General features: G+C 36.5%; 2 protein-coding genes across 4 annotated transcripts in view; one reads left to right on the top strand and one right to left on the bottom strand.

The window, feature by feature from the left end:
- The window catches only part of mycbpap (mycbp associated protein), a 34,141-nt gene extending 26,249 nt beyond the window's left edge, over nucleotides 1-7,892 (bottom strand). For all 3 annotated transcript variants that reach the window (XM_087237942.1, XM_087237943.1, XM_087237944.1), the window contains exons 1-6: nucleotides 7,851-7,892; nucleotides 7,685-7,753; nucleotides 2,957-3,090; nucleotides 1,127-1,292; nucleotides 842-948; nucleotides 564-735 (exon numbers count right to left, since the gene is read on the bottom strand). In XM_087237942.1, the coding sequence (XP_087094068.1) occupies nucleotides 564-735; nucleotides 842-948; nucleotides 1,127-1,292; nucleotides 2,957-3,090; nucleotides 7,685-7,751 (646 nt within the window). In that variant the 5' untranslated portion in view covers nucleotides 7,752-7,753; nucleotides 7,851-7,892. The remainder of the gene's footprint in view (nucleotides 1-563; nucleotides 736-841; nucleotides 949-1,126; nucleotides 1,293-2,956; nucleotides 3,091-7,684; nucleotides 7,754-7,850) is intronic.
- A 1,183-nt stretch (nucleotides 7,893-9,075) lies between these two features.
- Nucleotides 9,076-12,734, top strand: rasd2b (RASD family member 2b). Its single transcript, XM_087238185.1, has 2 exons — nucleotides 9,076-9,716; nucleotides 10,530-12,734. The coding sequence occupies exons 1-2, from the start codon at nucleotides 9,083-9,085 to the stop codon at nucleotides 11,057-11,059; spliced, it is 1,164 nt and encodes a 387-aa protein (XP_087094311.1). The 5' UTR covers nucleotides 9,076-9,082; the 3' UTR covers nucleotides 11,060-12,734.
- Nucleotides 12,735-13,205: the final 471 nt, after the last annotated feature.

Raw genomic sequence — 13,205 nt, 5'->3', positions numbered from 1 at the left:
TTAAAAGTCATTTTAAATACTAGGGGGTCTGACTAATGTGATATTGTCAAGACAACCGAATCATTGATTATATAATAAAAATAAACAGTGAAAATGTTATCAAACAAAATCTTTAGAATGTAGTGTGCAGAAATATTTAAAAGCATAATATATATTAATATTTAATTTTAATATAATTTCAGATAAACCAACAAAATCTGCAATGAACACAAAACTACTGTACGTGTAGATGCTTTTTGTTTTTCCCATTTTGCTCATTACAATAAAGCATTAAGCATGAACCTGATGAATTCTGACCGAAAGCAGGATTCAGTTTTGATGTAATATAATTAAATTTACTAAACGCTTAAATTAAACACTATAAGGTATCAGTATCTTTCATGAATAAATCAATTTTGTTGCGGCTGGAAGGGCATCCGCTGCATAAAACATGTGCTGGAATAGTTGGCGGTTCATTCCACTGTGGCGACCCATGATTAATAAAGGGACTAAGCCGAAAAGAAAATGAATGAATGACTTCACTTTTCTACTAAAGTCCTGGGAAATATAAGAGTTTTACTGACGTGCAATGAAGTCCTGCTGTCGGCGCCTGTCAGTCATGTGACGGAACCAGTGCTGGAGGGCGTGGCTCTGCCCCCTTCCTGAATAATAATGAGCTTCAGGTTGATGACTGTCATTATGAGTGTCCGCCACTAGAGGAGGCTGTTTCTCGCAATCAGGAATGCGCTGCACTAGCTGAAGATCAGAAACACTAATTAATATAGCATATCCATCACACTCATATGTGTGCTGAACAGATGTCTTGTTAATATCACTGAGTTTAAATGTCGCTGAGTCTCACCTCCATCTCTCCCCGCAGCTGCATCTCTGACCTGAAATCCTCCAGGTTTCCCAGAATGCTGTGTGGTAGCAACATACCCTGTGCGTCAAACCGCGGCCCGCCGGGACCTTCATATACACACACACACACACACACACACACACACACACACACACACACACACACACACACACACACACACACACACACACACAGTAGAGAAATGACTAAATGTGTTCAGAATTGCATCAAATTTACATGGGCTGAGTTTGATCGTAGTTCCTGACCCGAGGCCACGCCCACTACCTGTATATTCAAGAGTCTGTGGCGGAGCAATGTCATGTGGGAGGGGCCTTGCTACTGTGACCCTGACATTTCTGCTGACATCATCAGGTGGGCGTGTCTTACGGACGAGCACACGTGTCATGGCTCTGGGCTTTTGGGAATCTGGAGGTGGTTTAGGAACTCGCAGCTACACAGAAACACAACAAGACATTATATTATATTATATTATACTATATTACATTATATTATATTATATTAAATTATATTAAATTATATTAAATTATATTATATTATATTAGGGTGTCACGGTGGCACAGTGGGTAGCATGATCGCCTCACAGCAAGAAAAATCACTGGTTCGAGCCTCGGCTGGGTCAGTTGGCATTTCTGTGTGGAGTTTTCATGTTCTGCAACATATGCAGGATAAGTGGGTGGTTCATTCCACGGTGGCTATACCAGATTTAATAAAGGGACTAAGCTGAAAAGTGAATGAACGAATAAATGAATGATCAGATATTAGACAAAATTGATAATGTTTAAGAAATTAATTTGCTCATATATTATGAAAAGCAGGTTATACAATTTAACATGTGTGCAGTGCAATACATTATTATTATAGTATAGTATAGTGAAGTATTTAATATATTATATTATATTGAAATATTGTATAAAAAATAACTAAAAAAATGTATGTACAAAATCTAAAAACAACCTAGCAATAAAAATATGACTATTATTACATATAAAAATATATTGCAAATTCAAAAGTGTCATTTAAAAAATACAAAAATAGTGTATAAATTTACATGAAAATATAAAATTTAATTTATTACAGAAATATTGTATTTAAAAAATGACAAATTAAAAAATGTAACCAAAAATATATATAAAATGTTATAATTTTTATAACTGCTCATTGAATTTTTTTACAAAATATAACAATTATTATATTATATTATATTAAATGCAACATAAAAATGAATTCACATTAGCACAATATAACAATTATACTATTAAATTATAGAATTATCGTATATAACACATTTAGAAAAACAAAGAAAAAAAACATAAAAGCATATGAAATTAACAGAACAATATATAAGCAAATTATATTTTAACAGTATACAATTATAATGCATCTGTTTGTAGATATTGCAAATAAGTTTGTAAATGAAGAAATTTAATATAAAATAACAACAAATATTCTATTCAATTATATGAAAAGTAACAATATAAAACAATAAGTGTTTTGATATATATAAGATGAAAAAACAGGGTATACAGCAAATAGTTTACTGTAATACCTATATTCAATTATATATTTATGATATTTGAATTCATTATTATATTATATCATATTACATTACATTACATTACATTACATTATATTATATTATATTATATTATATTATATTGCATTATATTATTCATTAATTTTCTTTTCGGCTTAGTCCCTTTATTAATCAGGGGTTGCCACAGTAGAATGAACCACCAACTTATCCAGCATGTGTTTTTCCAGCTGCAACCCAACACTGGGAAACACCCATAAACTCTCATTCACACACAAACACACTACGGCCAATTAAGTTATTTAATTCACCTATGGTGCATGTGTTTGGACTGTTGGGGAAACCGGACCACCCGGAGGAAACCCACGCCAACACGGGGAGAACATGCAAACTCCCACACAAAAACAAAAACTGACCCAGCCGAGGCTCGAACCAGCGACCTTCTTGCTGTGAGACAACAGTGCTAACCACTGAGCCACCATGATGCTATATTATATTATATTATATTATATTATATTATATTATATTATATTATATTATATTATATTATATTATATCCTCACCTTCTGCAGGTGTTGTGCAGTGATGGCCAGACTCTGGATATCGTGTGTGTTCAGAGCAGAACTGTGATCTTCTTCACCCACACATGATGATGAAGATAATGAGGAAGGTGATGAGGGTGAAAACTGCTTCTTTTCTGACACACAGAGAACGGGAGGATGAAGACACTCATCGCACATACACACACACACACACACACACACACACAGCTCAATACATACAATATACATATACAACACATACTACCTGTACTCAAGCCACCGTGGTTAATTCATTCTTCATTCATTCAATTTCCTTCAGCTTAGCCCCTTATATATCAGGGGTCACCACAGCGGAACGAACCACCAAATATTCTGTCATGTTTTATACAGCGAATGCCACTCCAGCTGCAACCCAGTTCTGGGAAACACCCATACACACATTCACTACAGCTAATTTAGTTCATCAATTCCCCTATAGCTCATGTGTTTGGACTGTGGGGGAAACCGGAGTACCTGTAGGAAACAGGCCACGCCAACACTGGGAGAACCAGCAACCTACAGTACTGTGAGGCGACAGTGCTAAGCACTGAGACACCGTGTCGCCCTTTCTTGCTAAATATCTAGTCATGTACAGTTATCATGGCAAAGATAAAAGAAATCAGTTATTAGAAATGAGTTATTAAATGTTTAGAAAAATCATCTCTCCATTAAGCAACCCTTGGGAAATATCTGTAAAACAATTGACTTTCCTCATTGTAAAGATTCCCAGTAAGCTTAATGACTATTACAACAATATGTCATTTCTCTGCACAATGCGTGTTATTATCCAGAGAAAGCAAAACATCGGTCCACAAAAGAGCAGGAAACACAAGCAGAGCTTTAAAGGTCAGTAAATGAGGAGACAAAGAGTGTGACGTGCAGTGATGATGATGGAGAATGAATGATATCTGAACTATCATCAAATAAGAGCTCTGGAAAAACAGCTGCAGGGCGAGTGGAAACAGACAGCAGTGCTACTGTACATTACTGTAGTGCCGGGAAAACAAGCTGGGAAAATACATTCAGATAGGAAAACAGGCGTAAAATTGGCTACATTTAAAAAATGGACAACAGTTATGAAACCAAATAAATAATAAACTACTATTTAAAAATTTTATTAAATTAAAAATAAAATAGTAAAAAATAGACTACATTAAAAAAAATTAATTAGAATAAAATAGTTTAAAAAGACTACATTAAAAAATTATAAAAATAAAATAGCTAAAAAATAGAAATATAAAAATTAAATTAAAATAAAATAGTTAAAAATAGGCTACATTCAAAAAAATTTATTAAAATAAAATAGTTAAAAACAGACAACATTAAAAAATGTAATTAAAATAAAATAGTTAAAAATAGTCTACATTAAAAAAATATTAAAATAAAATAGCTAAAAATAAACTACATTAAAAAATTAATTAAAATAAAATAGTTAAAAATAAACATTAAAAAATATAATTAAAATAAAATAGTTAAAAATAGACTACATAACAATTATTAAGTTAAATTAAAAATAGATTACATTTAAAAATAAAATTAAATAAAATTAAAAATAGAATACATTTAAAAGCTAAATTTAAATAAATTACAAATAGACTACGTTTAAAAAATAAAATAAAAAGTTAGATTACATGAGAAAATTCATTAAATTAAATTAAAAATAAACTACATTTTAAAAATTGTATCAACTAAAAGACTACATTTAAAAAATAATTTAAAATAGACTCAATTAAAAAAAATTTAAAATGACAAAATAACATATAATATAATATAATATAATATAATATAATATAATATAATATAATATAATATAATATAATATAATATAATATAATATGGACTATATATGAAACAAATAGAAGGCAAAAAAATTATACTTATTTATACTCCTAAAAATACAATAAAAAAATAATAAAATATTATTAAAATAAATATCCAAGCCAATAACAGATGTGTGTATAATAAAGAGAGGAGGACAGCCCACACAGATCATGCAGAATACTAATGATTCACTATAAAGCTGCACACTGACTCCAGCTGACCCAATGTACTCTATCACACACACACACGTGCACGCGCAAACACGCACACACACACACACTCACGCACAAACACACAGTTATATAAGGCTGTGCATCCTCAGAGCTGTGGAGAAACGCTGCTGTTAACAAGGTAAAAACACACAATAACTTCTCTCCCATAGAAACAGGTTTTCCAGCGTCCTCTGCTCCTGAGTCAGAACATCCTGTGTTTCTGACACTGATCTCAGATTCACACACACACACACACACACACACACACACACACACACACACACACACTGTGCACACACACACACACACTGTGCACAGGAGAGCACCATGGGCCGTTTGTGGAGCTGAGAAAGTGAAGCTGACCGGAGAAACACTCATATTGTGTTAGATTCACACTTACACTCACACACACACACACATAAACACACACTCATTCAAATACTTACACACACATAAACACATACAGATGCACACACACACACACACACACACACACACACACACACACACACACACACACACACAGATAAAAACACAAAAGCTCACATAAAAACACAGACACACACAAACACACACTCACATACAAATACTCACATAAACAAACTCACATAAACACACACACACACACACACACACACACACACACACACACAGATAAAAACACAAAAGCTCACATAAAAACACAGACACACACAAACACACACTCACATACAAACACTCACATAAACAAACTCACATAAACACACACACACACACACACACACACACACACAGATAAAAACACAAAAGCTCACATAAAAACACAGACACACACAAACACACACTCACATACAAACACTCACATAAACAAACTCACATAAACACACACACACACACACACACACACACACACAACTCTTGAGTTTTTTCAGAAATGTAATTCATTCATTTTCATTCGTCTTAGTCCCATTATTAATCAGGGGTCACCACAGCGGAATGAACCGGCAACTTGTCCAACATATGTTTTACACAGCGGATGCCCTTCCAGCCGCAGCCTATAGTACTGGGAAACACCCATACACACTCATTTGCACACATACACTTCGGTCAATGTAGTTCATCAATTCCCTTATAGCGCATGTGTTTGGACTGTGGGGGAAACCAGAGCACCTGGAGGAAACCCACGCCAACAAGGGGAGAACATGCAAACTCCACACAGAAACACCAACTGACCCAGCCGGGACTCGAACCAGCGACCTTCTTGCTGTGAGGTGACAGTGCTGACCACTGATAAAGCTACTTTTTGACTATGCTAGAGCAGTGGTTATTCTGCACGATCATCTACAAATCAGATGAACAGATGAGGCTGTTCCAGAGCCATCTGTACATATAAATTCAACATGTTTACAGAGGGTGCTGCTGTTGCTGATAAAGATAGATCTACATCTGGATCCACACTCATGCTCCTGCAACACTTGACTCAAGACACTGTCAGAGAAAACACTGCGAGACTAAACTTTTAATATTATAAATATAACACATACAGCAGCTCTGCTGTGTCATCATCATGCTATTTTGGGGTCCTGCATGACTATTATATCCATTAGTCTGGTGATTTGACTAAGGCTTTTTTGTATTGTAATTAGTCCATTCACATGACTACAATAATAAAAATGAACTGCACAGGATGTGTGTGAGTTATAATGCATTTTGTGCTTGATTAAACTTGTGTGTGTGTGGGGGTCCTGGAATAGAAATGTGTGAAAATCCCTACAATAAATTATCAAAAACAAATGAGATCGACAAAAAGCTTTATGCCTTTCTGATCTGAGGGATGGTTTGTCAACATTGAAATAACTTAAGATCATAAGTAATCATTTGGGTCTATGATTTAGCAGAATTAATTATTATTTTCTTACTTGGATTTGTATCTTGTTTCTAGTCTGAATATCTAAAAAGTCTTAAATCAAGATGCATTTTTTAGACAAGCAAAAAATATAGTCTTGTTTTCAGAAATAATATACCAAAACTAAGTGGTTTCCTTGATCACGCAAAATAATCTGTCAAAAAACGAAAAACAAAAGTATTTGGCTTACGTTTGCCCGTTGTCAGATTATTTAGCTTTGTTTTAAGAAAAAACTCACTTAGTTCTGACTCATTATTTCGTGATAAAAAAAAAATGTTTTTCTTGTCTAGAAAATGCTTGAATTAGGAATTCTGAGATATAAGGATTAGAAACGAGACAAAAAGCAAGTAAAGCAGTATATATGTTAGAAAGATCATATATACACCGCAAACAAAATGCTTGTCTTACTCAATTTTTTTTGTCTTAATTCTAGTTCAAATATCTAAAAATGCATAAATGACAAAGCATTTTATAGACAAGCAAAAATAACTGTCTTGTTTTTAAAAGTAATATATCAAAATTAAGCGAGTTTCTCCTTAAAATCAGCAAATAATGTTATGTCAAAACGAAAAACAAGATGATTTTGTCAGCGTTACCCTGATTATTTTGCTTGTTTTAAGGAAAAACTCACTTCATTTTGACTCATCTTTCTTAAAACAAGACCGTATGTTTTGCTTGTCTAGAAAATGCTTGTTGGACTATACATGTTGAGATATTTGGACTATAAACAAGACAAATATTTAAGTAAGTAAATCGTTATTGTGCAGTGTAGACATCTGTTAACAGGCTTACCTGAGGGACTTTGAGGCTTCGTTTCTCTTTTAGAAACTTTGCTGGTTGATTTTCCGACAGTCGACATATCTACACACAAAATAAGGCGAGAAGTTTAATAAAAAATGAGTTTAATTCTCTTTTGAAACGACTGTGAATTGTAAATCATAAAAGAAAGTTCACTCACTGAAAACCTGCTGCTCCTCTGTTTACAGCTGTCGCTCGCTTCAGTCGCGTCGTCTTGGAAACGGCTGCGCGCGCAGTGTCCAGGTACCGCGAAAACAAGACACTGAGGTAAGTTTAAAAGTCCTGTTTTATGGCATTTCCCTGATGTAGAATTCCTATAGCCACAGCAGAGGAAATAAGATCCGTAAAACAGCATAGAAAAAGCAGCGTTTGCCTAATTTTGTGTACATTTATGGGTTACTAGCTTAATATATTTTCAAATCAAATACACCAAAACGCATTACACACGTTTTATAATGGATTTGTTAATATATATTTTTTATTTCTTTTACTTTGTTAGCTATCCTATAGTTTAAAACGTCATATTCAAAAGCTGAAAGTGATGTTTAACTGGAAGCCATTTAGGTCATGACAAGAAAACTTAAGACAATATTAAGTGTTTTATTAATTATTATTAAACATTGTACCTTTAAAATAAATATTAAACAATATTAATATATTTAATAGTATATTATCTACCTATATGATATTACAGGCTACTTAGGCTTAAATAACTAATGACTTATTAAAACCTGAACACATAAAATGTGTCCTTAAAAATCCTGATATTCAGCTCATCTTTTTACTATATTTTTAGATTCCTGATTATTCTAATGTGCCAACATATACATTTTTTTACTTGTATTTTATTGCATGTTTGAGTTCTCGGTTGTTGTAGCACTTTGGGTTTTAGAAAAGCGCATTATAAATAAAACTAATATTATTATTATTATGCATTTTCAAAATATATTGCAGATATTAATAAGATAACTTTACATAAAAATACTATTAAAAATTTAAAAATACTTTTATATATATATATATATATATATATATATATATATATATATATATATATATATATATATAAAATAAATAAATAAATATATATATATATATATATATATATATATATATATATATATATATATATATATATATATATTTTTTTTTTTTTTTATAAAATACTCGCGTATATTATATTTGCCTCTTCCTCTTTATCCATGTTAATTTATTAATGGCCTAATTAAACCTTTAAAACATTGCCGTGCTCATTATAAGAACTGCCCTATATCACCGTGCACTGCTCCGGGAAACGTTTTGTTCCTTGCGGGTACACGCGTAGCTGTCAATCAAACCGATGACGTGGACGCGCATATAAAAGCAGGAGCTCGCGGGAGCTCACTGAAGTCCATGTCCAGAGCGCACAGAAGTAGGTGGATGTATCCAATGAACATAAAACAGATCTGTCTGTCTTCAATGTGTCCAGTGATGGACCAAGTCATGCAGCACCAGACGCGCGCTCTGCCCGGCGGCACCAGCACACCAAGCGTCCTGCTCGCGTACAAAAACGCGACGCAAAGACTCGGCGCGAGCGGGTTTAAAGTCAGCGCGCTCTCCAAAGCAGGAATGGGCATCCTGAAGCTGGCCACGACGCAGCTAAAACAGCAGGAGAAGAAGGCGAGGGTGGTGCGCGCGTCCAGTCAGGGAAAAGCGCATCCACCTATTGATAAAAAGTCTCCTTTGGATCAACTGGCTGCACTGGTTTTGCACGGCCACGCGCGTCTACAGCCCATCGCGCACGAGTCGCACGCCACCAAACCGCAGAACTGCAGGCGCATAGTGGTGCTCGGCGCGCCGCGCGTTGGGAAGACCTCCATCCTGCGCCGGTTCCTGCGAGATGGCTTTGAGGAGCAATACGAGCCCACATGCGAAGATTTCCACAGAAAACTCTACCAAATACGAGGAGAAACATACCAGATAGACATACTGGACGCGTCCGGGGAGAGGAGCTTCCCCGCCAAGAGGAGACTCTCCATTCTCACTGGTGCGTAAAAGTTTAATAACGCTACATTGCGGTTGTTTTGGAGTCCTTGATGACACCTTGGCTTTTTGTATGACTGTATTAAGTTCAATCATACTGATAGAGTGCCTATGAAATTATTTTGGTTTTTAAAACACTTTATAAATGCTGCGTTGTTTAAATAATGTTGGGTCAAAATATTGACAACCCGAATGTTGAGGGTATTTGTCATTTGCATTTAAATTACACTTTTGAGTTCGTATTTTGGAGCATAATTTACCCAATGTTGGGTTAAAATTACCCAGCATTTTGGTGATTGGACGCACTGGCGTAAAATGAAACATCATTAAAACCACAGGCAATAATCATATGATCAATCAACAAATGTTGGGTTGTTTTAACTCAATGTTGGATCAAAAATACGAACTAAAAGTGTTATTTAAATGTAAATAAAAAATACCCTCAATTGAAAAAACCCACAAGAAAAAACGTTGGGCTTGTCCATATTTGACCCTTATGGGTTAAAACCCATTTTAAAGTGATGGAATGACGATGCTTTTCAATAAAAACATTTAAAAATAATTAAAATACTCTAAAATTCTCTCTAAAAATGGTCGTCCTAACCCAAAGTTGGATTTTCCACTGACCCAACGTTGGTATAACTTAGCATTTCTTTTCAGTGTACCCCTTAGACCAAAAGAACACGTACACTGTTTACAATAATTTACTTCAAAGCTGTGTCAAACTACTAAAGTTTTTATATACTTTAAACGCTTCTTTGTATTTCCAAAATGCACTAAAAAGGCATGTTCTGACCATCTCTCCTCCGTGTTTCAGGTGATATATTCCTGCTCGTCTTCAGTCTGGATGACCGCAGCTCGTTTGAGGAGGTTCGCGCTCTGCACGCCGAGATTGTGGCTGCCAAAGCGGCTCTGCGTCGCTCAAAGCAGCCGCTCTGCGTGCCCACGGTGGTGTGCGCTAATAAAGTAGACTTGCCGGTGGAGCAGCGCGCGGTGTCGCGGCCTGAGGTGCTGAGCGCGCTGGGCAGCTCCTGCGCGCTGTTCGAGACCTCCGCGAAGGACAGCGTCAATCTGGAGCAGGTGTTCGAGGCGCTGGCGCAGCGCGGTGGGCTCCCGCTGGAGACCGGGCCCTCACAGCACCGGAAAGTGTCCATCCGCTCTTACCAGGCGCTCCGGGCAGCGCGGCAGGCCGAGAAAGGAAGCAAGGCGCCGGCGTGTGAAGCTCCATGCGGGGCGCTGTATCCGCTGGCGCGACGGCCGAGCTTCGGCACAGACCTGCGGTTGGTTCTCGGACCCAAAGGCAACAGAAAACAGAGCAAAGCGCTGGACAAATGCCAGATCCAGTGAAACTTTACAGACTCAAAGAAACTGAAAACAAAATACAGATATTTATGTTTGCCAGAAAGCAACAAAAACCAACTTTATTCATCATTTGAGCATGGATCAGAGTTTTTATATATTGAAAATGCAGATATAACACCTTAAAATGCTAAAAAAAAAGAAGACTTGGGTTAAATATGGACAAATTCAAAATTGTTTTGTACTTCTATTATATTAATTTACACTTCTTTAACAGTGGTTGAGTTTGTCCATACAAGGCCAAATGTTGGGTCGGGGTTGGGGTTACCCCCACCTTTTTTTAGAGTAAATGTTATATTATAGAGTAGAATTTTCAATTTCCGCCCTGGCCTTAAATGCATGATGTTGCCTTTGATCACTCTACGAATTCTGGGTCAAATATGGACAACCAAAAGTTGGGTTCAATTTATTTAGTCACTCACTTTCTTTTCAGCTTAGTCCCTTTATAAATCTGGGGTCGCCACAGCGGAATGAACTACCAACTTATCCAGCATATGTTTTACGCAGCAAATGCATTTCCAGCTGCAACCCATCACTGGGAAACACCCATACACACTCATTCACATTCATACTGACAATTTAGCTTACCCAACTCACCTATTCAACACAATCTCACGGCGATTCGTAACTTTTTCATTTAGTGACTAATTCGTATGATCTAATTCGTACAATTTAGTACGATTTGCTCATCCCCCAATGACGGTTGGGTTTAGGGGTGGGGTTAAGTGCCACGCCTCCTTTTTAAAATCGTACAATTTCGTACGACTAAACTCGTACAAATTTGTACGAATTAGCTACTAAACTGACACAACGTAAAATACTTACGTTTTCTCGTGAGATCAGGCTGATATACCACGTGTTTGGATTTGTGGGGGAAACCGGAGAACCCGGAGAAAACCCACGGGAACGCAGGGAGAACATGCAAACTCCACACAGAAATGTCAACTAACCCAACTGAGGCTCGAACCAGCGACCTTCTTGCTATGAGGCGACAGCACCGCACCACCGTGCCGCCTCAGTTAAAATTTAAATGAGTATTTTTAAATGGCACTTCTACACCCAATGATTGGATTTGTCCACATGTGACCAAACGTTCGGGTAAAACAACCCAAGCATTTTTAGAGTATATTTAGAATTAAAGATTTTAATCCTGGCCTTACAAATGCGTAATGCTGCCTTTGCTAACTCCAAAACAATGCTGGGTCAAATATGGACAAACCCAACAGTTGGGTTGAAAAATATAACCTCAGTTTAATACCAAAAAACTTTGGGTTTGTTTATATTTGACCCAACATTAAGTTAAGACAACCCAGCATTTTATTTAGAGTGCTGATGCTGCAAAGCCATCCAAATGTTTACCGCAGTACTGTATGTTCAACCTTTAAATGAATGTATTTACTGTGTTCTGAGAGAGAATTCAGCCGATCTTAATGTTGTCTGATTATGAAGACCTCCGCCATGTTGAATGACTTGAATGAACACGATATACTGTGATTATGTTCAGGGTTTGACCATCTGAGCTGACTCAGGCCGCTGCATCACTCATGGCCGTGTTGTGTGGACTCTCTGCTGAATATCCTCTGAGCATGACTGACTGAGACGCTCACTGGGTGCATGATGTTGTGTAATATGTGACATTTGAAATAAAGGATTTTGATATGAACACCTCGTCATGAGTGCAGTGATTTGGGGAAGCTGCGCTGACAGAAGTGTGTCACGATTCACCGAGTGTAAATGAATAAATGAGTGTGTGTGTGTGTGTGTGGGCGTTCAGATGAAATGAGAAAGCCTTGACTCTGATTGCATAAGAGCCTTTAGAGAGAGAGAGACATTGCAGTGTACAGGATGTGCTGAGTGAAAGAGCAGGAAATCAACGACTGCACACACACATTTAATAAACAACCTGTCTGACTGTGTGTCTATCTATCTATCTATCTATCTATCTGTCTGTCTGTCTGTCTGTCTGTCTGTCCGTCCGTCCGTCCGTCCGTCCGTCCGTCCATGTGTCCGTCCGTCCATGTCAGTCCGTCCATCCGTTTCTCTCTCTATCCATCCATCAGTGTTTCTCTCGCTATCCACCCATCTGTTTCTTTCTATCCATCCATCCATCCATCCATCTATCCACCCATCTATT

The sequence above is a fragment of the Danio rerio genome, chromosome 1 (assembly GCF_052040795.2).
Source record: "Danio rerio strain M-AB ecotype USA chromosome 1, GRCz13ab, whole genome shotgun sequence".
Classification (NCBI taxonomy): domain Eukaryota; kingdom Metazoa; phylum Chordata; class Actinopteri; order Cypriniformes; family Danionidae; genus Danio; species Danio rerio.
The sequence above is the reverse complement of the archived record's forward strand: the minus strand, read 5'-3'. Positions and strand labels throughout refer to the sequence as shown.

Bases quoted from the DNA above. Each gene is read 5' to 3' on its own strand.
- rasd2b (XM_087238185.1), top strand. From the start codon at position 9,083: ATGTCCAGAGCGCACAGAAGTAGGTGGATGTATCCAATGAACATAAAA. The intron at 9,717-10,529 runs GTGCGTAAAAGT...TCCGTGTTTCAG, and splicing joins GAGACTCTCCATTCTCACTG to GTGATATATTCCTGCTCGTC.